At 44.9% G+C, this 24,869-nt stretch overlaps 2 protein-coding genes across 6 annotated transcripts; both read left to right on the top strand.

The window, feature by feature from the left end:
• The first annotated feature begins 177 nt into the window (after positions 1-177).
• Positions 178-17,414, top strand: ahdc1 (AT hook, DNA binding motif, containing 1). Of its 5 annotated transcripts, none has more exons than XM_079368233.1 (6): positions 178-953; positions 10,110-10,266; positions 10,554-11,882; positions 11,977-13,700; positions 13,940-15,635; positions 16,483-17,414. In XM_079368233.1, the coding sequence occupies exons 3-5, from the start codon at positions 10,674-10,676 to the stop codon at positions 15,627-15,629; spliced, it is 4,623 nt and encodes a 1,540-aa protein (XP_079224359.1). In that variant the 5' UTR covers positions 178-953; positions 10,110-10,266; positions 10,554-10,673; the 3' UTR covers positions 15,630-15,635; positions 16,483-17,414. The 5 variants fall into 5 exon arrangements, with proteins under 5 accessions (XP_079224359.1, XP_079224361.1, XP_079224360.1 ...); XM_079368235.1 differs by having other exon boundaries at positions 10,107-10,147; XM_079368234.1 differs by having other exon boundaries at positions 10,107-10,220.
• Positions 17,415-18,611: 1,197 nt separating this feature from the next.
• LOC306839499 (putative methyltransferase-like protein 24) lies at positions 18,612-24,695 on the top strand. The gene is made up of 5 exons (XM_079368230.1): positions 18,612-19,610; positions 20,724-20,822; positions 22,419-22,555; positions 22,731-22,998; positions 23,472-24,695. Exons 1-5 carry the CDS (start codon positions 19,278-19,280, stop codon positions 23,775-23,777), a joined length of 1,143 nt encoding a protein of 380 aa, XP_079224356.1. The 5' UTR covers positions 18,612-19,277; the 3' UTR covers positions 23,778-24,695.
• The last annotated feature ends 174 nt before the right edge of the window (positions 24,696-24,869 follow it).

Below are 24,869 nucleotides of genomic sequence, written 5' to 3'. Positions count from 1 at the left end.
TTTGAGCTGGTTGACCAACAATTTCAATTCTTTAATTTTCTCCTTTACTTTACAGCATTAAAGTTGTTAACAGAAATAAAATACATAGACATATTTAGGCTTATCTCTTCAAAAAAAAATCATTTTAATTAAATGTCGCAATAGGAAATGCTCAAAGGCTGGCTTGAGTTTTACCACTTGTAGCTTTAGCTTATAGAATTACGTTTTCTATTTTAGTCGTGGGCGATGGCTGATACCAGAAAAAATATATATTTCGAAATCTCTCTCTCTCTCTCTCTCTGTGTCTCTCTCACGCTCGTTCTTTCAGTCTTCCGTAAACTACTGTTCCCATAATTCCAGAGGTGTGAAGTGAGGCCAGCTACGGGTGCCTGGATGTTAGGCACGTTGGTCAGGCTCAGTGGAGACTGGGGCGCACGAGAGACAGAGAGCTGGAATTGCAGAGGCAGAGACGCACGGGCGCACGGTCGATTTTCGCCTCCCGCATACTGGGGAGTCCCGTGCCTGTAACAAAAAACAGAGCACAGTGCTCGAGCGCGGGTGTCAGCGCATAAATTGGGGAAAAGACTGAAAACCAACATTTCTTCAACACATTTTGTCCCTTTTCCCTGCCTTTGTGTTTTTGCTTTCCCATCTTTAATGGTGCAGATATTGCTGTGAGCCAGAGGATCGGTTTCTCCGTTGAACTGCACAAGACGGTGGCGCGCGACGGCAGGAGACAGCGTTAACATTGATGTGGGAGGACTGTCTCCCTCCGACGCGGGACGCACATATGAAGGGGGAATGTTGCTCGCTGACGGCTGCAGCCGTCAAGGCAAATGCTCCGTGACCCGCGCGAGGAGAGGAGCAAAGCATCACCACCGACAGCCGCAAGAGCTCGCAACACCGCCAGCCAGCATTGACACCGCAACAGCTCCAGCAAACAGCTCGAACCCTCAGACTCTCCATCTCCCTTGGTGAGTGCGCGTGCAGCGTCTTATGTACACAACACCCAAAATTTGCTTAGGCTACTGTCCGCTCAGCCAGCTGTGCTGCGCACCTCTGGCCACGTCTCTTTCTGAGTGTTCCACATTAACCTCGTCGCTGCCAATGACGGACGGAGCTATGCAATTAGATAGCTCGTGCTACTGGGTCATTTGGGCTTTAGTGTTGGTATGTGTGTGGGGGGAAATATTCAAGGATGATGCTTTAACTCATGCAAACACACAGGAGATTCACTCACGTAGTGGGATTGAATGCGCACAGATTGAACTCCAGTTCCCCCACCTGTTTTCACCATTTCTCATAAATTAGCTTCATTATTCTTAATGTGTATACTGTGTAAGCAAGACAACATAGGCTTCAGGTAATGTAACACTCATGGCACATAAACAAACACACACACATGTATCTACATTTATTGTGTTGTCTTGTTTGTTGCCTTCGCAGACTGTGGGTGAGTTTGACTGGACTTTTCTGATACTGAATTCAAATAGGACACATACCAGAGGTTTGACTGTGCGCCCAGCTTCTGATGATGGACAGATGTTTGCTTTACATATAAACAGGAGAAAGTGAGAGCCCTGTGTGTGTGTGTGTGTGTGTGTGTGTGTGTGTGTGTATGGGGGGGGGGCACCAAAGAGAGAAGAGAGAAATTCTGTCAGGGCAGTTGTCGGCAGGACACAGCAGCAGCAGCAGCTCATCCTGCAGTGGCAACTGGGCCGGTGTGCCGAGAAGACACGACGTACTCATGGTGGTGATTATCAGCTCTTGTCTGTGCTTAGTGGGGAGGAGGAAAAAGGGGAGGAAAGAAAGAAAGAAGGGGCGGGGGTACAGAGAGAAAGAGTGCATGAGAAGGGGAAGGGGAGAGTGTCAGATGGAGAGAGGAGTCAATGTCGATGTCTGGGAAGTGACAGTTCTTTATTTAAGGACCCCTCAGAGACGTGCACAGGCTGCCCCAGTGCAGGTGCAGTTAGTATGCAGAGAGATGCTCTGTCTATCTGTCTGTCTGTCTGTCTGTCTGTCTCCCACTCACACTGTCTCACTCTTTCAGACGCTGCTCAAACAGTTCTCTCGTTGGACATAATGAATAATTTCCACCCTCTGAGTACTGGAATGAAAAGGAAAATGCGTTACTTTGGCATGTGATCAGTGTATGGCCCTGTGTGTGTGTGTGTGTGTGTGTGTGTGTGTGTGTGTGTCACAGAGAATGTGAACATGTAACAGCTCAGGCCTATTGTGCTTCCTACCTGTGTGAGCGGGGCTAGTTGTCATGGTAACGGCCTTGTAGCTCCGTTGATGTTCCTGCTGTCCTCATTGGCAGGGTCAGTGCACCTAACACACCATATCTCGTCTCAAAGCTCTGTGAATGTGAATGTGTTTGAGTGTGTATGTGTGTATGCATGCACATGTGTACTTCCAAGTAAGTGTGTATGTGGGTGCTGTCGGAATACCTTTTGTTTGTACCTTGGTGCAGTTAGTAGGCGTGTGGTGTGTTGATGGCACAGACAATCCTGAGTGTGTGCATGTGTGTGTGTGTGTGTGTGTGTGTGTGTGTGTTGCAGTGTCACAAAGATACACCCTGCTGATGTGACAGCCGACAGCACAACCAATCACCTGTTTCCACCATTGGCCTATCAGCATGCGAGGTTGCCATAGTCAGACATTCTCTTGATATGGAGGTCGTCATGGAGATTGAGAAGACAGAAATGGACACATTTATCCATGTATGCACACACACACACTCACACATGTAACCCCCCACCCCACACACACATGTTTGAAAGATGATTATTGCAGTATATTTACAGATTTTCTTTTGTTTTGGGAAGTTTTGAGGGTGAGGCAACCTGTTGAATGGTTGAATGTAGGTCTGGGTGAGTGGCAGGTTAATAAGAAAAAAATCCAAAAGGGATGTAGCTTGAACCTTTTTATTGTTTTATCCCTAATATTTTGACCTTCATCGACTGACCACTGAAACACTAACACCGGTCAGAGTGTCACAAATGAAAAAGGATATCTATAAACAGTCTGTCTTAAGTTTTCAGCTGTGCTGAGATGTCTTTTGTTTTGTTACAGATAATCTTCGAAGTCATCTGAAGATCATTCTGGCTCTTCAATTTGAACTCTTCAATTTAAAACTGGCATGCATTAAGACGGAATTTACACCAGTATCATGAATGAGTCAGGCCATTATTAGTAAGCACTTCAAATGCCTCCCAAAATACACAAGACATTCATTTTAGGGCAGGGACTTGTATAAACAATCCCTTCAATCCTTGTCTTCATTAATGCATTTGTCATCTGGAATTAAATGTGGCTTTTGACACTGGTAAAAGTAGTTAACACCCACCGCAGCTCACACACACACACGCCGACACACTCAAACACACACACAGCTTCCTTTTAACATTAGTGTAACCAGTGTTTGTATGCTCCATTCTGTCACCTCCCACACATTACATTCATAAAAGCACCTCCGCACCAAAGCCACTGACTCAATAGGAGATATCTCCCCTTCTCTTTTTCCTCACCATCCCCCCCTCTCATGTATCTGTCCCAGCTCTTCATCCTTCCCTGCTTTCCTATACGTCCATCCTCACCTACCTTCCTCATTCTTCTTGTCTCCCTCATGCCACCACCTTCATCCCCTACACAGAGCTGGTTGCAGCCGGTTTGAGTCTGACAGGAGAGAGGAAGCGTCGACCTCTCACCTCCAGAGGATAGAGACGGAGCGAGGCAAGAAGAGAGGGATGATGGAGGGCAGCAGGGTGGGGGTGGGGGTGGTTGGAGTAGGTGGGGGGGGGGGGGGGGGGGGTGGAATTGCAAGAGGCGAGGGAGAGGTCAAAGAACAGGAGGGATTTGTGAAGGAGGGAGAGGAAGAGGAGAGCTCGGGGGGAAGGTACCAAGAGAGAAGAGACAGAGGGAGAGAGAGGACGGAGGGGTCAGGGAGGAGAAGGGATGATGAATGAAAGGAGAGCTGAAAAGATGGATGGATGAAGGAGGGAGAGATGGAGCGTGTGAGAGGATGAGGAGGAGAGGAAGACAGAGTGTGAAGCTGCTGTGTACCTCCCTAACAAGCTGGACAGAATCAGCTCAATTATTAAAGAGGAGCGAGAGATGGGGAAAACATGCAGACACGCACATACACACACAAAAGCATTTTAAAGTCTGGAACACAACACACACACACACACGCAGACTCGCGCACACACTTTCTATGGATCAACATACTAACACATGTACAGTACGTCTGATTTCGTATCCTTGTGTGTCAGTGTGTTGTTTTTAGCACTGAGCAAATGTGAGTACACATGTGTCTGGGTATGTGTGTTAAAAACAGTGAGTCAGAGGATAAGCAGAGACTTGTTAGTGATTCTCCTCAGCCCCCCCAACACACGCACTCCTTAATTTGGCTTCATCTCAATGTTTCACCAGTGTGGCTTCAATGTCGTCCCATCAATATGAACACATAATCCCAGCACTGAGGGGTCTGTCTATAAATCCAGCTGCTAATTTAGTTCTCACCTTCTTCCCTTCCTCCTTCTCTCCCTCCTTCCCCCCTTCATCATCCCTCCTTCCTTTTTCTTCCTCTGCTGTCTATTCCACCCTTGTTTCTGGTTCTCCTTTTTCTTTCCCTTTTTTCCCTTCTTCTCTGAGGAAGTGTATGCCCCCAAGGGACGAAAAGATTTGCTACCTTCCAGGAGAGAAAAAGATTGCGCGTGCTTGAGTGAGTGTGTGCGTGCAGGGATGATAGTGTGTATGTGTGTGTGTGTGTGTTACAGTGAGAGCACACTTCCCTGAGACAGGGAGGGAAAAGAGAGAGAGAGATAGGCAAGGGATGAGCAAGTGAGGAGCAAGTGAGACAGGGAAATCAGGAGGCTGTGGAGGGGGAGGAGAGAGGAAGAGATAAGAGAGAAAGACAGAGAGGAGTCGGGGAGAAGGGGGAAGATGGATGAATGCACTGCGCACTGAGTGTGTGTGCGCGCGTGTGTCTCTGTTAGAAACAGAAAAAAAGAGATGGAGAGAAGCAGGTAGAAAGAGAGGGACAGAAGGGGTGTCTTATCCTCTCAGCAGAAGTCATAATTTTTTAGAGCGTGCAAAGATGTGTGTGTTTGTGCGAGAGCGCTACCTCGCTCAGGCTTGAGGCCAAGTCTCGGAGAGGTACAGCGGTGTATCGTCTGTGTGTTGTGTGAGCAGCGTTCGTGTCTGTTGAGGGAGACTGTGGCTGATGAGCTGTCAGTTCCTACAGTTGGAATGTTCACAAGGCAGCCATTGTTGTTCAAACAGCCAGCAGCCTTCTCCTTGGCAACGGGCGCTGCAGCAGTGTCTCCCACAGCAACTGTGGAACAGGAGTATGGAGGGAGGAAGAAGACGAGGAGGAGGAGTCAGGAAGTCAGGGCCACGGCATAGAGGCCCCTCTCCGAAACACTGGCCTCAAGGTCTGAGAGTGTGTTGGGGTCCAAGCATCTGGTTTGTGTGTCTTCTGTGTGTGAGGTAGAAAAAGCTTGACTGTGTCGGTATGTGAGGTTTTAAAGTGGGTGGAGTGTACATTAGAGTGAGTGTGCATCCTTACTGAAAACTTTCTCCATGTGTAGGCTCCATATGGAGTGTGCTGCTGCATGAAGCATACATGGGAGCCTCTCCTGTGTTTGCAGCGTAGGGCTTCATCCTCCTGTATTTGCATGTGTTTGTGCATGTGCTTCCAGACGTTTCCATGTGTGCCCCTGTTCGAGTGTAACATGTGCACACTCCTAGCTGTTCCCAGCTGGCACGACTGGTCACATGACTCGAGTGAGGGGCGGCCGTCAGCAGCTCCAGGAAACCGCCTGTAGGAGAAAAAGAAGAAGAGATAGAGCGTGTGTTGTGGGAGAGACAGTGGGGGGCAAGAGGTGTGCAGGGTTAGAGATCAGAGAGGGAAAAGCGAGGAAGGGGTATACTGTCCTCCATTTCTTAAAATAACTCCAACAGTCAGATAGGGAGACAGTGGGGGGAAGGGGGGGTTCCAGTTTATTTGTGTTGAGTAACGTTTCCACTTCTTTTCCTGTCCCGTGTGTGCATCCTTGGCTGAGTTGCCACTGTCTCTGCTCTGTGTGAAGTGTGTTTACGTTAGATGTGTGTCTCCGTGTGTGTGAACGTCTGTCTGCCTTTTTGTTTGTCTGCACATATGGTTTATGTGTTACTCTCTGTTCATTTATATGCTTTGTGTGCCTGTTTTGCTGTGTTGTGTGTGTGTGTGTGTGTGCACGCGCTTGTGCTCGCTCTTGGCAGGAGATACAGCAGCACACTCTGATGATGGAGATCATTAGGAATTTCCTGCAGCTGGGGAGGAGGTGGTGATGGGGGACTTTTTGGAGGGAGTCAGGCAGGCAGGACTGGTGTGATGTGAGTGGGTGAGAAATTGAGGAGAGGTCAGAGTGAAGGAGAGTGTGAGTGGGTGCGAGGGAGGGTCTGCATGTCAGTGTATGAGTTGGACTGTCTCTGTTTGAGTGACATCTGTATGTGTGTGTGTGTGTGTGTGTGTGTGTGTGTGTGTGTGTGTGTGTGTTGCATGTAAACACAGTTCTGATAAAGCCTTAAGTCAATCCTGTTTGGAGGGTCATTGGTGGTAGCTTGTGTGCAAACATCTTACCCCAGATATTGTGATATATGCCTCTAACATTCCTCGCACACTTTGGCAAAATTGAACACACACACACACACACACACACACACACACACACACACACAGACACACACACACACACACACACACACTTTAAGCTCACCGGAAAGATTCTGTTGATTGGCAACGTTTGGAAGTTCATTTGTTCCCCCCCCCCCAGTGTTACTGCCTGTTGGGCCACAGTGCTTTATATCCAGTTTACTGCAATGAAACTTTGCACAGTTTGCTGAGTTTTGAGTAAATATTGAGAACTTTTCTTCCAACAGTGGCAAGAAAATTAAGGTCTTAAAATCAAATCTGTCAATCTATCATCTTATGTTGTTAAAGTTCAATGTTGTTTATTTCTTTTATTCTCATGTGACATCACATCATATCATCACACCGACCAAGTTAGACAGATGCTCATTATACAGAGTACATCAAACTGAGAGCTCGTCTATAAAAAAAGCCGTCATGTTGGCTTACAATTTTGTAAACTGTCTTTTGTAGAATTGCTCTAATATTTTAACAATTGATTTGTTTTTGGAGAATAACTTATTCATTCTTATGTGCTGTATGTTGAGGCTGTTGCAGGTTGAGGTTGCATCAGGGTTGAGAAGGTGTAGAGGAACAAGAGTCTGATAGTAGCTGAATTTCTGCGCTGTGTCACTCAGTCTCTGTGGACCCACTCCCCCACCTCCCCCCCTCTCCTGCCCTCACAAACACTTTCTCCATCTTCCCCTCTCTCTGTGTTTTATCCCTTCTTTTTCTTATCTGGCTATACCTCTCTGTGGAGCTCCCCCCCCCTCCTCTTCCTCTCCCCCACCTCTCTCTTAGTACCTCTCTCTCTCTCTCTCTCTCTCTCCCTCCCATCCACATCCCCCTTCCTTTACAGCTCTCTCTCTCTCTCTCCCCCCCCCCCCATGCTGTTTCAGTGCTGCTGCCTGTCTCTTAGCAACAACTGCACACCCGTTAGAGCTCAGTGAGTGCTTTTACAAACACATCCAGGAAGACACACTCATACATGTGCACGCTTGCGGGCACACACACACACACACACACACACACACACACACACACACACACACACACACACACACACACACACACACACACACACACACACACGCACACACACATACACACACATGCGGGCACAAACATCCACAATCACACACAAACGCAAGGTCTAGTTCCTCATTGAGGGCTGCTGCTTGCAGGCCTGTGAGTCTGTAAGCCTTTGTGGAAGTGAGATAGATGGAAGGAGTATAGATATGCTGTACAGCTACCATGTACAGAATGGTTATAGCTCCCAGACTATGCACAACAGGGCAACTGTCCAAACTGGAAAATGTCACTCTGTCTCCCTCTGTCATTGTTGCGAATACTTCCTGTTATTATATTGCCTTTCCTGTTGGCCTACAACAACTTTTTCTTGTGCAAATGAAAACCGTGCAACAAATGTATATATGAGAGGGACTCTTTGGGAAACACATTCAACAGATCATCGTGTGGAAGCTGTGCACACCGAGACAATACTACACCACAGTGTGTTACAACGCCCCAAAGCCATTGACACTAAACTGCACCAAAACGCCACATATATGACAGTGAATATATTGAAAGTGCAGCTCATAGATGTCAGGAGTATTTGCTTAAACAATGGTTCATAGTAGGAGCGTTTGATTGGCTGGCATCTAAGCCCTGTCAGAATGCCTCCCGCCGAGCACAGTAGAGGGATATTTGCATGTGTGTCTTTGTTTTGTGTGTGACTCTGTATTTGTGTGTGCGTGCTATGTTATGTCTTTATGTGCAAATTGATGTGTGATTCTGTGGGAGGATGAAGCTGTGGGGGCATATTTGACTGTGTCTTTGTGTGTTGGTATGTGTCATGTTCCTGAGTGTGTGCATGCATCTGTCAGAGGCAGTGCGTGTGTGTGTGTGTGTGTGTGTGTGTGTGTGTGTGTGTGTGTGCAGTAATGTTTAATTAAAGCATGTGTTCTTCCCTCTCCTGCACACCGGTCAGATAAAGCCTTAATTAATGAATGTTGTCAATTTGACGTCAGAGAAAGTGAGGATTGAAAGAGGAGAAGGAGGGGAAAGGAAAGAGTGAGGGGTTTTAAGGAGAGAATAAGTTTGTGTGTGTGTGTGTGTTCATCGCTGTGTTTGTCAGTCCTAGTTGTGTCATTCCTCAGAGCAGCAGAACATTGAGCTTGGTCTGCTCCATGTGTGCAGCCTGAAACTCAGCCACAGCAATACCCTCTCTTCTCTTTTCTCCTCCTCTTGCCTTCAACAACTTCTCCTCGCTTCACTCTGTCTTTCCGTGCACCACCCTTCCCCTGTCTCGATCACGTCTTTCACATCTCTGTTCTTCTGTCTCTTACCCAGAGTCTCGTACTTTCTCACCCATTCATGCGCTCATTCTCATGTCTTTCACCCCCTCCTCTCCCTTTTCTCTCTCTCTCTCTCTCTCACACTCTCTTTCTCCCTCACAAATCAAAGCCATATGTTGGAGAGGGAGTCAGGGAGATCTGAGGATGGATGGGATTGTAGTGTATGGAGAGTGTGGTACAGTTGTAGCCAGCAGTGTCTGTATATGCGTGCAAGGAGGGTGCGCATGCTTGTTATTGTGTTTTTGTGCTTGCATATTGTCACGTGTGAGTCCAATAGCATGTGCAGTCCAGATTTTGTAAGACTTATGTCTGTTTCCATTTCTCCTCTGCTCTGGGTTTCCAAAATCCCTCCATTGCTTCTATCTTTCTGTCACCTTCATCTCTCCATTCTCTTAACACGTCTCTATTCATCACCTCTCTGCTTCCCCCTGGTGGCTGTGATTATTCACACATTCTCATTCTTGTTGCACCCTCCCTCCAAGTCTAGTCCTTTGTACTGCATCTGAATAGTTTTGGTGAAATGTGGCATGCAGTGTGAGTGCTTTGTGTGTGTTAGTGTGTGTGGTTTCAAGCACTCCTCAATCATTGACTAAAATTCATTTATTTTTACATCTACTTATGGTGAGATTGAAAAATATGACACTCAATCCCATACACAATACACAACACAGTGAGTCTGCTCATTATCATGTAGTGATGATCCTCAGTGTGTGTTAGAATAGAATATATAAAGTAGCACAGGCTTACATGCGTTCACCCAAAATTTGAAGCTGTGTATTCAAATGAAATATTAACTACAATTAGAGAGTTAAAAATTTATACTGCAAGTCATTCCACAATAATTGTGTCTGATGCGAGATGGTGCAGCCCCCACCAAAATACTGATTCTCGTCTGGTCTGATGCGTGCTCTGACATCATGTACTAATCTCTTATTCTCTTTTTCTTTCTGCTCCACCCTCCTCCCAATCCTTCCCTTTTCCCTACCTTCTTCAACTCCCTGTCCCTTCTTCTCTCTCTCTCACTCTCTCTCTCTCTCTCTCTCTGTGTCTCTCTCTCTCTCTCGCACTCTGTCTGTGTCTTTCTCTCAATCTAGCAGCCATGGACAGAAGACAGGAGCAGAGGGGAGAGAGAGAAGTATGTGAGCTCTCCACTGCAGTATTGATGACCCAATGATCCCCTGCAGAACAGAGCCAGTCAGGCAGACAGAGTGAGGCTCAACTCAGAATCAAAATCAGAATCAGCGCCACTCTTAGGTAAAAGCAGCCAATTTAGTCGGATATGAATGGTAAATGTAATTTAATGTTGTAATGCTGCTGTGTGGGCGGCACAGTTAATAGAGTAAAGTGCATTACGGATTAGGTATATGGCCCATTGCCAAAATGTTGACAATTCTATCACATCTATCATGTTTGCTGCCTTACTGTTACAAATATTTAGTGGCATGCAGTTTAGATTCAACTTCCTCAATAAAACAAGAAGATGTAAACTTTTTGTTAACCTTCTATCGAGTTAACAACATTGTTTTTCTTTCTGTCTACAGGTCCTTGAATATTTTGCCAGCTTTCACATGAAGAAAACTACAAGGAAAAAAACTTTCCTTTTCACGCAGTATCAAATGTCCCTCTTTTTCTCCCTCATATCCAGCAAGACTGTCTACTGAATGAGTAGGTTGTCAGATCACCTACATTCATGCCAAACTGGGGCTCCAGTGGGCTATAGTGGGACTCAGGCAAAAGAAAAAACATTTGTGGTGGGGCTGGAGAGACTGGCAGGGCCAGAGCTCTGGACCAGGGAGTTTGGGCCCCAAGAGGGGTCCCAGGATCCCTTCAATGATGGACTGGTACCATTGACCTCTGACAATTTCCTCTCCTCCTCTCCTGCCTCACTGGCAAACGGCCTCCATCTACAGAGAAGGCTGCGCCTCAATCCCTGCCGGCGGAGGCCGTTGGAGACACACATTACTCCCGAGACACAAGCATTTGCAGAGACTTTTAGAAACATGCAAACGCACATAGACCCAGATGTCAATGCACAGGCTGTTTCACATGCACACGTGGATAGTTGTGGCCAAATGGACATCAATTCAGAAATGGTAACTGTAGGATCAGAATGTTCAAAAACTCTCACTCCAGAGGCCAAACACACAATCTCATCTCCACCTCTATCTTTGGCACTTGGCAATCATCTGGCCTCCACAAATCAGGTGGTAGACTCAGTCCTGACCGCAGAGGTAGACATGCCTTCAACCATTTGTCCTATCCCTATTGATCAAAACCCAAACACAGACCTCTCTGCTCTTCCTGCTGAGGCCGAGAAAAAGTATGCACTCCGCAGCTCTGGGCGTCCTCGATTTCCCTGTCACCTGCGCAAATCCTCCCGCCTCCGGCGAAGTATGGAGGAGGGGGAGAAGAAAGCAGGAAGGGAAAGAGAAAGAGAGGAGGAGGATGGAGTTTTACAGGAGAAGATTTGGAGGGTTAGAGAGGAAGAGGTAGCTGTTGGGGAGAATCAAGAGCAGTTTTCTGTGGGGGCTGTTCTCCCCCAAACTCCCTGCCCTACAGACATCCCTCTTCCTTTAACTGTTCCAAAACCTGTCCCTAGAGCTACACCCAAACCTGGGCCCAAAATTGGGCACAGACCTGGGCCTAAATCCAGATCTAGGCCTGCACCGAAATCGGTCCAAAAAGCAGGTCCCAAAAGTGTCATGAAAAGGCGACAGGCAACACAGTCCTTAGCTCATCATATCACCTCTCATCTCACATTTACAAACACATCCTCCATCCCTTCACCTCTGCTAACTGTGAAGAAGGAACCTGTTGCAGAGATTGGGGTAACTCCTGCCAATACCCAGAGACGCAAGCGTTATGTCGGAGTAAGTTTTTAAACCAATTTTTAAACAATGTATTCAATTGTTGTTTTATACAACTTGCAATCCAATATGTTTTATGTCGCTCTCTGCTTTATAGGTAAGGAGGATTATTGTCAAGGTTGCTCGCATTCCTGTCAACCTTAGCCGTCGACAAAAAAGCTACAAAATTTCCAATTTGGAGACAATTACAGGGACAGAAAAAGTCAATGACGGTGGCTTAGACGCAACAGAAGCAGTACGAGAGCCAACTGCACTTCTACGTATGAAGAACAATGGAAAGAGTGTTATGGTGATGTTCCCTCCTGGAGAACTGCCTGTAATTCTCAAACGCAGGCGCGGGCGTCCACCTAAACAGGCCCAGCCGGGAATACCAGGAGAGCCTGCGAATCCTGGGACTACTCTTTGTAATGCAGACCAGCCTAAGAAGCCCCAGAGGAGACGTCGGACTAAACTCCCTTGCCCTTATCCTTCCTATGTTAATGACACTAACGATGTGAAAACAGAGTATGGAGATGTTCTTTCGAAACTGGCGTTTTTAAACCGCCAGCCTCCTGCCACTGGCCGCTGTTCTCCCCCACGCTGCTGGACACCCAGTGAGCCTGAAAGCTTTCATACCCCCTTTGAAAACCCTGGAATATCCACCCTGCTCCATCGGCTCACTGGGACTAGACGTCCGAGAGGAGGCAGAGGAGGGGGTATTGGAAGGGGAGGAGGAGCCGCAGGGGGATTTGGGGGCAACGAGCGCAATAAGAGCACCTTTAGTGACTTCTTTGAATCTATTGGCAAGAAGCATAAACTGAGCCCTCTGTCTGAGTTTGGTTTACCTAGGAAAAGGGGAAAGGGTGCAGGTGGGGTTGGCAGAGGTGGGGGTATTGTCGGAACAGAGCCTGGAGGAGAGAAAAAAGTCAAAAAGAGACGAGCAAAAAAAAATGGTATATTAAAAGGAGAGGGAGTTTCAATTGGACAAGACTGGCCCAATGGGTCAGGTGGGTGGGGCGAGGAGGGGGGAATGGGAAAAGAGAAAGGTTTCGGTGGGTTTCAGTTCTGTGGATCACCTAGAGGGGGGTTTTCTTCCTGTGAGCTTAGAAGGGGAGGCGTTTATAGCAGCCAAGGAGGAAACAGAGGGGTTGGGCCAGTAGGGGATGACTCACAAGGCCTTTTTGCTGGATATTTCCGGTCACTACTTGACTCTGATGATTCATCTGACCTGTTGGACGTTTCCTCCTCGCAATCTGACCCCTGCAAAGCTTCATCAACTCCTGGTTACGAGCCATCTAGTCCAGCTACAGGACTCAGCTGGTCCCCAGCATTCCCCAAGTGGTGCAGCAAGGCTGCAAATTCTGGGGTGGATGGTTCAGCACAGACCAACTGCCCCTCAGCCAGGCCGCCATACAGCTATGGCAGCTTGGCCCAAACATCCCCAACCACTTCTGCCTATCCCAAATCAACTCCTCCATCTCTCTCACACTCTCCTAGCTCTCCCCACCCTGCCTCTTTTGGCCATTACTCTCCTGGTTACTCCTCCACTTCTCCTGCAGTGCCACAGAGATCCTCAGACTGCAGCTTTACATATGGGTCTGGACAAGGCAGTGGCAAAGCTAGTGCTATTGGTCAAATGGGGTTCTCTAATTACCAGGCAGGGGCCAAGCGAGGCTATGGTGGATACTCTGTAGCAGGTCATTCCTCCATTGTGAGGGGAGAGTCAACAGGACCCACATCACCAGGAGGAGGGTACATGTCTGTGGCTAAAGGTAGCCCCTTCAGCTCCTCTTCATCTCCTGAAGTTTACAAACATTACAACTCCAATCAGTGGAGCTACAGGTAACATAGTTTTGGTACCTACCATCATTTAAAACATGATTAGAAAGTAATCCATATAATAATAATAATAATAATGATAAAAAACATCTGAGTGGCTGTTACTGCAAAAATACGACTGACGTGAAAATATTAATCAATAATATCAATAATATCAAAGATATAAATGACCAAATATTGCTCAGTGCTGTTTTTGAACTTATGAGGCTGATGACAATAAGGGTTTGTGTTTTTACTTTCAGACAAGGTTATGGTGGCTGGTCAACAGACAACTTTGGGCACCAGTATCATGGCTACGGTGAATATGGCTCCAATGAGTCCAAAGACATCTTGGATATCTCAAACTACACCCCCCAGAAAGCCAAGCGACAACCTTTTCATGAAAGTTTATCAGAATCCTCTTCTGACTCTTCACATCTTGGCTCTGTAGCCACCGGTAGTGGAGCTGGTTCCATGGGTGGTATGTACAAACACAGTGATACTGTGTCTGTTAGTGGAGAGGGGGGACAGTCAAGTCTATCAAGCCTGGAGAAGTTGATGATGGACTGGCATGAGAGTGCTTCAGGGCCATCTTATAACTGGAGCCAGAATGTCCTTTTCCAGGGTGGGTGCACAAGTAAACCTGGACGTGGACGCAGGAAACGGACTGATCAAGAAAAGGAAGTGGGCTCTGCTTTACATTCTGACTCCCCATCAAGTCCCTCACCAACCCCAACTCCTGGACCAAAGCGAGGACGGGGCAGAGGGTCTAGAGGGGGTAGAGTGGGCTTGGCCTCATGTCATAGAGAGCGGCCAACAGGGGCAAAAGGCAGGGGCAAAGCTGCTTCTGTGTCAGCAGCCGGAGGTGCAGTGGGTCCAGAGGGGTCTGGATTATTCCAGGAGGGGCTGGACTATTACAGCGGAGACAGCAGCAGTCTCTCTCCCCTGGCCACTCCCAATCCTGCACCACCTTCCACCTTCCTTCAGGAACCCTGTGAGTATCCTTCCCCTTATTCTGCCCATCCCTCCACACCTTCCTCTGAGGAGCGATATCCAGCTTTGTACCCTGGAGAGTCCTCTTCCTCCCTCTCACCTAGTGTCTCATCTCCCCCTTACCCCCCTAAGCCAACCCCTCCTCCGCCCCAGTCCTACCACCCTGTCCCCTCCAGGACATTTTCCCCATCTTGCTCCCCCTCCCCGCGGGTAACCCCTCACTGTGGCACTGCACTCAGTCCCCAACACCGCCCTCCTCAAAAAGATCAACAGTTCTCGCAGTATGACTCTCCCAGTTATTGCAGTTCACCCTACTGGTACGGACAGACGTCTCACAGCAGCAGCCCAAGCCCTCACTCACACAGCACACACTCAAATACAGCCATACACACTCACAGCAACCCACACACAAGTCCTCATGGAAATACACATAGTCATCCCCTCGCCAGCCCAAATGTTAACACACACACACATATTAATCAGGCAAGCCATGACACACACCAACACAATGCGCAGCAACTCAGCAGCACTCATCTCACCTCACACCTCCAGAGTAACCCCCTGTCCCACACAAACCCCAATGGGAACAACACACTCAGCAACTCCAGCCTTTCGTCCCATACTCACTCTAACCCCAGTCAAAGCATCCACTCACACTCGGCTCCTGTGCTCTACGAGGAGTGTAGCCCTCCTTCAACCTTGCACCCCAACAAACAGGATATGACTCCCCACACCATGAGCACAGGCCACCGACAAGGTCCTTTGTCTCACTCTCCATACCCCAAACCTTCCCTGGACTCCTCACCCCATCAGGAGGACACTAGTGGCTTTTCCTTGTCCCACCAATCCTACCAGGCCATGGGACAGCGATACCCCTCCCAGGCAGCTCAGGGAGGTGGTGTGTTGTGCCAGCTCTTGGACCCAACCAATGACGACAGCTTCAGCGTCACCAGCCTGTAACAGCAGGTGAGTTTCTGTAACTTTTATACAAACAAGGTTTCCATTCAAATAAGGACTTTCAAGCTGTTGCGACTTCCAAATACAATAAGATTCAATAGCACTGAAACACTGAGCTGCATTGTTTTTGGACAGAAAGTAGGCGCTGCCAGCGCAAAAATGGTGTTGGTGGACAAAGGACATAACAGTCATGAGACTGCCCATTTGCTTTTGAGAACACTCTAAACTATTACTAGCTTCTTTTCGGGCAACAAGTGGTATAGGGAGCAATTTGTGTCACGTGTGTGTAAAGGCAGATGGTTATTTACACTGTTTTTGTGTTGATATGTGGTACAGTAAGTGTACTTTGATGTGTCTGCAATACAAACAAAGGAGTGTAGCACATGCACCATCTATCACACGTTAGTTCAATTGGATATCACAGAGACTGAACAAGTTCAGAAGTCCAGTGAATATGTAAAATGAACTTTGTGAACATATAGAGAGCATTTTGAGGATTGCTAAAATAATTTACAATTCATTAATTTCTTATGTCGATACCCTTTGTAGATGCAAATGATCTCATTTACTAGAAGTTATTGGTGGATTGGATTGTTCAAACCGTGAAAGTCAATTTAAAGAAACAAAGATATCAATCAATAGAAATACATTTTAAAAGCAATAATAATACAGTAAAAACAGTGTTGGAAAGATTACATTTGTAATGGGGAAGTATCTTTATACTTATTTTTTTAAATTGTGTAAAGGTTGATATTTTTCTAATGATTAGAAAAGCTTTTGGTTTTATCATTTAAAATAAATGTAAATTAATCATAACACATCTTTCTTTACCTTCTCTCTCTTCTCCTTTTTTTAGGTGCATTCACAAGCTTTTACAGATTTGCAAACATTTTTTTCTTTTTTTCTTTCTTTGTGAGAGACTGTGAATTGAAGGGTGAGAATTTAGCTGCCAGCTTCGGACAGTAAAGCTTTAATTCTCCAGCACTGACAATCAAGATCTGCAGCAACCTAGTACCTAAGCATGAACACATACAAAAACACACAACCACAAACACACACAAACACAGACACGCATGTGCAGATTTATCCACTACCTGATGATGAAAAAATACAATGTACATGTGGACTCTCACTCGCACTCTCTACTGGATAAGAGAATGGCTGAGAGGAGTAAACAGAAAAATACTAGATGCTGACGGACAGAGTGTAAACATGTTTCCACACCCCTTTGAGTCTTTCTGTATCTACACAGAGGACTCTTTTTCCCACAAGTCTGTATCTCAACCAATGTTTCTGGTCCTGTTCTGTACATCCGCAATTGAAATGCTAGGATTACACTGCTATCTCTCTTCCTGTGTCTTTCCTGTGTTTTTTCTCAACCTCCCCTCTCTGCTAAACCAGCATACAGTATGTGGTCTGCAATTGACCAAAACGTAAACCTGCATTTCTGTCTTCGTGCCCCAGCCTGCAACGCATCTGAGCCCAAAACTCCTTTTTAAATGCCATGAGCCTAGCAAATGTCCTGCTCTGTGCACTCCTTGTGTTGTGTACCATAGGAGAAAAGTGGACTTAACCAGTTTCTGCTTTCGAAAATACCAGCATCTGTACATACGACTTCAGCTCCAAGCCAGGGGCCCCCCTCTTCACTCTGAAGGTCCATCATCAACACACCCTCCTCGGAGTCCTGCCATGGTATCTCTGCTGGGGAGGAGGACTGCAGCATGGAGACCCAACATCCTGTGTTTTGCTGTTTTAACTACAAGGGAAAGAGACATTGAAATCATAAAATGGCCCCAAAGAGACTGTTGTTTTCTGTGTGGGAATGTGAAACAGAGAAGGGCGTGCTTGCGTGACTGAAGAAACGCATGTATTTGTGTGTATGTATGCAATTATGTGAGTTTGTGTGTGTGAGTGTGTGTGTGTGCGGCTGTGGGGTCAATATGAGTGAAACACCCCAGACACCAAAGTCTTGGCGGGGCCTCATTCTTTCTTTCACTCTCTCCCTTCTTTTTTCTGTGGTCTTGTGTTGTTTGGTGATTTTTGTGATGAAAAAAATGTATATCTGTCTGTTACATATCATGTATGTATCTAAGGTGCAAAATATTTAAATACACATTCTGTTCTTGCCATTGGTAATCTTGTCTATAGCATCCTGCTTCTCTATGGGATTTAGGGAGGTGTGCATGTTTTTGTGTATGCGTGTGTGTTTTAGAGCCTCCGTGAGTATTGGGCTCTGCCCAGGCTGTCTGGGACTGTGAGGGAGAGAGTTCAGTCAAGGACACAATTCGACAGGGAGTGAAAGGGAGGGGAGGAGAGGAATGGAGGATGTGTTGGAGGGGAAAGAAAAAAACAGACTGAGGAAATAAGAAAAGAGTGTCAGAGATGTTTTAAACCCACTGCAACAAAATGCAAAAAATGTTCTGTTTCACAGTCGCTTCGAAATCAGAAAATGTATTAAGGCACATTGTAAAGGCTGGTACCAAAAAGCTGACATCAAGGGACCCTATGTTCATGTTATATCCTTGTGGAGAAATGTGCTATATAACAGAGCAAACATTGTACATCTGCAGCTTGTGTATATGTGTGTGCGTGCAGAACAGAGGGACTAAGAGAGAAAGAAAGCAGATGGGGGAAGTTTACTGGCTGCATGTTGTGTACAGTTTGTCAACAGGCTGACTAAATAGACTCAGACATGGCCGGAGGAAATGTGTTTGCTGTGACATTCCACTGTATGGTGGAAGAGGACACGCACTGTCAACAACATGACATGACAGACAGAGAAAAAGGTTGGAGAGCAAAAGCTCTTGTCAGTCATTTCCTCCATATTAAATTAATACAAAATGACAGCATTTAAAAAATCTATAAATAGCTGAGGCCTTTATTTAATTTGGTCTAAAATGACCCTATCTTTATTTGAGTCAGGCATCAATACATTGAACATTTTCTGTGATGAATTCAAAGAAAACTACTGCAAATTACTTAGCAAGCTGTTATAGAACCTGTATTGTCTCAATAAGTGTTAGGACAATAACACAATTCAGGCTTGCAAGTTAATATGTAAATTGAAACCACAAGGTTTAAGCCTATAGCTCCTCGTATGAGTCCTGCATTTTCTTGTGTTGCCTGTAGGTCTATGTCTCATTTTCAAAATAGCCTATTCTTAAAATATTAATAGTAGGCTATGTGTCTTGTCCATAAAAAAACATTTAAATATTGTTGGGGAAAGTAAGTGGTAGCTTTTTTTATTTAACAACTTTACTTCAGCCTAAACAATGGCGTAAATGTAGGCTTGTTCTGAATTCTTTTTGTCGGGTTTATTCAAGTTTAACATTTTGGTGAACAAACGACTAACATTTCTGTTTAAGTTGTTGGCATAATCCTTCACATTTAACTGCGTAGTCTTAAAGGGATATCACCCAAACAAAGTGACTTAACTGTAACTGTAGTTATGGGCTAAATAAAACGACAGCCACTGCCAATAAGGCCACCGTTGACCAAGGAATGCGCCTCGTCATCACAACTTTCCCCTGGGGGTTAAAAGGAAGAAGGAGGAGGTGTGTTCTCAGTTGGGACTTTCCTTGCTGCCCTCCAGAAACTGTTTAACAACAGGGCATCGTGCCAGATACGCCGTGCAGCCGCCAAGGAGGAGGCATGCTGACCTGCGCGCGGTGGTGGGGACGCGGTGGTCTATCCCTCCGCGCGGGGATTCTACTTCTTACAGTCCCACCATTACTTCTCGCGCTTCAGCTTCTCGTCGTCGGTCCCCGAGCTGCAAGGTTGGGGGTAGAGGAGCATGAGGGCTCGGTAGCCTTTTCCGTTATTAGCATTGAACCGGTGAGGGAATCACGCCAACGGATATCCCCGTCCACTCGGCTACCTGGTGTGGAGGAAGAGGAGGAGGAGCAGGAGGTAGAGATGGATAATGGGGAAAGAAAGGAGGGGGCACGCGCCTATGAGGATGAAAACGAGATGCTCTCGCGCCAGGTAAGCACGAGCGATAAGTTTACCTGAAATCAAGTTTTAATTGATGCCAAATAAAATGAATTGTATTATTCAACAACAATTGATGTGTTTGATATTGCACATGTTAACTGTGTGAAACTGTCATATTTTAAAAAAAAAAAGAAAAGGAAAAAGATTATAACCTTTTACAGTACATACGGCAAAACAAGAAGTTGGCTAAGGTATGCAAATGACAGGATAAGCAGGGGTGAGATTTAACAAATATACTGTAAGTCGTAAACGAATCACATACAGGTCTTCATTGTATGTATATATAAATTACTATCATTAACTTATTGAAGTTGAATACTGTATAACTTTTTTAAAGACAATTTATATTAAGAATAATGTATATCAATTTCCTCTTCTTCATATTTTAAAATGAGCTTTCAAAAAAATCCTATCGTAATGTTTTGCATTTAATTAAATTGTAATTTTGTTTACTTTGAATGTTACAGACTACATTATTTGAAGTGAGAGGAGACCATTTAAAGGTCATTGTGTTTGAATACTTTAGGATTAGACTTTCAAAGAAACTTCTGTTGTCCATACTGTGGTATATTATTTGTTATTTTTGGTCAATGCACAGCTCTGTGAATTATTACAGACACGATGGAGCAGGTCAGGGGCAGAGGTTAGTGCAGCACTGACCCCTGATCAAAGAGAGGTGACAGCTGTTTTCTGTGTAACCTTGATCTGTGGGTTCAACCTTCATAAATTTGGGTGTCAGTGTCCTCCCTTTACCCCTCACCTCCCCCCACCAATTATTCTTTTCTCTTACTGTCTCTTTTTCTGCCCAAGGCTAAACTCTCTGACTCATTCTGGTGAATCATCAACCTCCCCTTACCAACAAGGTTACTATGGTGATCACAGAGCCTACTCTGAATTTGATGGGGGGGGGGGGCTCTCTATGTGTTTGTGTGTGCTTGTTTATTTGTTACAGTGCCTCAAGCCAGAGGTCAGAGGCCAGAGCCTGCAACCTGCCTCCTCCGCACTCTTACCTGGGGCTCGGGGCACACACTCTCAAACATTACATTCCTATACATTTTTCAGTCCCCTTACTTATATCAACACATTGATTGTGAATTTTATCAGGTGGAGCCAAAAACATTGGAGATGCAGCCATGGGTTGAGAACTACCCATCCTTCACAGCAGAACTCAATAGGATCATCACGTATATCTCAAGGCCTCAGGTAAAAATGTATTTATGTAGTGTTTCATTATTTGGAGGGTGGAGGATTCCCTATTGCTTATTGTTTTAATTGTTTTTCTTTCTATAGTTCTGCTAAGCTGGTATTAACATTGTACTACAATTAACAATTTTGCTATAAGTGACTGAAGAGCCAGGGTATATATGTGCTGCAGGAATGAGGAACAGGGGAGCAGGCTGATGTAATCAGTACATGGTAATTGCTGAAGAAAATGAGGAGCCCTCAGGATGACCACTCTCAGAGACACACACAGCAGGAAACACAAGGGAAGGGAAGACCGGAGAAACACAGGGGAAAAGAGGGAAACTTTTCAACGCTTTTCTAGTGTTCTGACTACTCAAAGCGCTTTTACACCGCATGTCACACCCATTCACACCAATGTTATGCAGTGTGACCATCAGAAGTAATCCCATTCATATGCATTAATACAGCACCGACGAAGTATAGGGAGCACTTCAGGGTGTCTTAGCAAGGACACATCAGATATGCTTGCTACAGGAGCTCGGGATCGAACCCTCAACCTTCCAGATGAGAGATGATGACTCTACCAATTGAGCCACACCATGGCAGATATTTTATTCATGCTACAAAAAGAAAAAAATATAAAAAGTGGTGTAAATTCAATGACAAAAAAAGATAAAATGAGAAGAAAAAAAGTCAGACATTCCAAACAACAAAGTTATTTATTCCCTTCAGGTTTATCTTATGAATCAATTTAACAGGTCCTGACCCTCAGGTTGGGAGTAACTTCACTCATATTCTGGGCCCTTACTGAGGCTGTCAAGCTACTCAGCTGTTCATACGGGCAGTACAGAAACTGCGGCCAAGAGTTAGATCAAGTTAGGCCTCAAGAGAAATAAAAAAAACTTTTTCTTTTTCCAACTTTACTCCTACAACTGCAGACTTCCAGTGTGGAGGTTAACAAAGCAGTAATACGAGCAGCCAGCACTGTCTGTGTTCTGGCAGCAGAATTCAGCAAAGCCTGAAGCCAGTGAGGACTTCTGTTCCAGCTTGGAAACTCCCATACAAGAATTAAAAAAATCCATATAGTGCCAAGTGCTGGGAAACTGGAAGGAGAAATTATTACTATATTGTGGTGATTTTTGCTTTAAGTGTGCTAGCATTATCATCAACTGAATCTAGCATTTAGTGCTCACTTCTTACAAGATCATTGTTTGCTTTTTTTGAGGCTCGTTCTTTAAATCTGTGTGCAGAGGCAGAGAGAAATACAGAAGTGAGATAAAAAAAGACCTTGAATGCTTGTACTGTGCAAGCATTGTACTGAACCTTCTTATCATGGACATTAAATATCTGCTATGTTTAGAATTTCTAACATATTGAAGATACATATTTTACAAACATCTTATCACCTAAAACATACCTTATTCAAATAAATACCTGCCTTCATATCTTAGAACCCCTTTCAGAACTTCCCATCTGAACTGGTCTCACAAGTTTCACAAGATAAGCTTTCAACCAACTTCCACTTTTTAGCTTCGTTTTACTTTATATGTGTGCAACAAAGGAGTGTTCTCAGTGCTTGATCCATCTCATCTGTGCTCTTCTGTCCATCTCCAGCTCAACTGCTCCAGGGTTTTGTCTCCCGGTCACACTCAGGCTTCACAACTCCCTCCAGATTCCCCTCACTGGCTGCTGTGTGCTGAGGACTGGCTCCTTCCCACACATGATTCTCTGTGTGTTGCTTACTCCTTTAGGTATGCCCATACGTTTTTACTCTCTATTCATGCGTGCCTATGCATGTGCTTTGATGCTTATGCATTCAGTTCACTGGCAGAGTTGGAATAAACAATGCATATTTAATCATGCATGGAATAATCCTCAAAACACCTCTGTGCTTCTCTGTCTCCCTGTCTGTCTTTGCCTCTCCAGTATGGATGGGGGAGATGCAGAGTTTCTAAAGACCATGTTAGGGCTGGGATGTGAAGTCCACAGTTTTGATCCCAGCAACTCCAACGCATCTGGCCGTCACCTTGGAAACAGTTTGGCAAGTAACCATGGGGATGGAGGCGGAGTAAGCCAGCACAAGATGTGGCTGGAGTGGCGAGCGCCAAGGAAACACAAGCACAAGACAAGAGGCAGCCTGAGTAGTGTTTCTCAAAAACTGGCAGACATCATGGCAGCTCTGGGACATCACACAGTAAGACACACACACACACAAACAGATATTTGGAGAAACAGTGCCAAACAAACATACCTTAGAGTCTTTTTCGACCCAACACACCCAGAAAGCTCTCTTACTTCTACGTTCCCATAGCAACAGGGCTCTGCGCCATCCCTGGCTACCATGGAAACAATTTCAGTGAATCAGACATTGGCCCAGTTACGACCTGCAGCCACAAGAGGGAGCTATATACTTTCAGTTCTTGGACTGAATTTTTACTTTTAAATGTATTCTGCACAAAAAGTAAAATAGTAATAATAATTTAAAAAAAATAAAAAATTATATATGTATATAATTATATAAGGGTTATACATAGCACCCTTCAATTTTTTGAGAACTCCCTCAAAGTACCAATAAGACTTATTTTTAATTGAATGTGAATATATGATGAATGTTGTGCAGTCCTAACGACCATCTTTTCTTTTCTGTATAATCTCTATTCTGTTAAGGTTCACTTTCTGTATGCTGATCTGCTCAGTGCCGAGTGGAGAGTTTTCCAGAACTGGATCGAGTCAGGAACTCTGCAGAGTGTCCATCATCTGGTTGCAACAATGCACCTGCAATGGGCAGGTTTTGAGGTAGGCGGGACCAATGAGGAGGTGCTACGCTATTGGTTCAGCATCCTTCAGGGTCTCCGAGCCTCTGGACTCAAGCTGATCCACAGCGCTGCAGGAGAGGGTCAAAGTGTCCTAAAACAGACAGTAGCAAATGCTCACAGCTCCTACACGCTCAGCTGGGTCAACACAAGACACTGACACTCTCAGATGTGAATGTACAGAGTTGTATATACATGACCAGACATTCAGGATGGCCTCAAAAATAAGGACAGCAGGTCTACAGGAAATAGTTGCTGAAGTTAAACTTTTCTTACAATTAACAGTTTAATCTGGTATTTTCAAACTGTTTCTAAGATGACATTTCCCTCTAGTGGTGATGAAAGGATCTGCCCTTTTATGACTCCTCGAAAAAAGGGCTAATTTCAGCAAGTAATAAGGTATGCAAATGTTCAGTTTTATTTCTTAAAACATAACAGATGTATACGTTTGTGTAGGAGCCACCATAATATGTTATTGTGTACCCATTTCTGATTAATCTGATCCAGCTCCTTCTTTTAGGCATATTCAGCAGTTTATCTCTTTACGCCTTAAAATTATTATTTGCCTTTTTATCATCGATGAGAAGCTGGCATTTTTGCTCTTTACTGTAAAACAGAGAGAGACAAAATATAACCATATAAACCAAACCACAATAATATACTTAATACAGACAGACTTTATTGATTGCTTTAATGTCCAATGGGGAAACCATGGTCATTCCTGGAAACAACTGGGTTGCATTACTTCTTAGGTTTAAGAGATTGACATTTGTGGCACATACCAAACCTAATGGTTTAGTTCTACATGTAAGATAGAAATAAGATATGTAGAGCTGGGCAATTAATCGTGTTTCAATTTCAGTTGCAATATTGGCTTCCCACAATCATGACAACAAGATAATCAAGATTACAAAAATACTGTGCTACATACTCTGTTGTGCTTGTTTTGAACATAGATTTTGTCATGTGAGGGAGTGTGGGGAGTTTTTTCTTGTTAGACTTTGGCCACACAAGTACACCACCTTAAAAAAAAAGTTAATTTATTTTTATTTAACTACCAATAAATATTTTTTTCACGTATCTATTTTTATTTGTTGCTTATTTTTCCAAAGCATTTAGGTAGGTAAATGGTTAAAAGTGTTATTGTTCATAAATGCATTTAATCAAGCTGTTGTAAAATCAATGATGAATCAGGTTTAAGAGTCGTGATCATATTATCAGTCAATAAAATTGTGATTATGATTTTCGATAA

The sequence above is a fragment of the Symphodus melops genome (genome assembly GCF_947650265.1).
Source record: "Symphodus melops genome assembly, chromosome: 18".
NCBI classification, from domain to species: domain Eukaryota; kingdom Metazoa; phylum Chordata; class Actinopteri; order Labriformes; family Labridae; genus Symphodus; species Symphodus melops.
This window is presented reverse-complemented; position numbering and strand designations above follow the sequence as displayed.

Excerpts from the sequence above, each read along its gene's own strand:
- ahdc1 (XM_079368233.1), top strand. The coding sequence starts at position 10,674 with ATGAGTAGGTTGTCAGATCACCTACATTCATGCCAAACTGGGGCTCCA. Across the intron at positions 11,883-11,976 it reads GACGCAAGCGTTATGTCGGA|GTAAGGAGGATTATTGTCAA; the intron begins GTAAGTTTTTAA and ends TCTGCTTTATAG. Across the intron at positions 13,701-13,939 it reads TCCAATCAGTGGAGCTACAG|ACAAGGTTATGGTGGCTGGT; the intron begins GTAACATAGTTT and ends TTTTACTTTCAG.
- LOC306839499 (XM_079368230.1), top strand. The coding sequence starts at position 19,278 with ATGCTGACCTGCGCGCGGTGGTGGGGACGCGGTGGTCTATCCCTCCGC. Across the intron at positions 19,611-20,723 it reads ACGAGATGCTCTCGCGCCAG|GTGGAGCCAAAAACATTGGA; the intron begins GTAAGCACGAGC and ends GAATTTTATCAG. Across the intron at positions 22,999-23,471 it reads CAGCTCTGGGACATCACACA|GTTCACTTTCTGTATGCTGA; the intron begins GTAAGACACACA and ends TATTCTGTTAAG.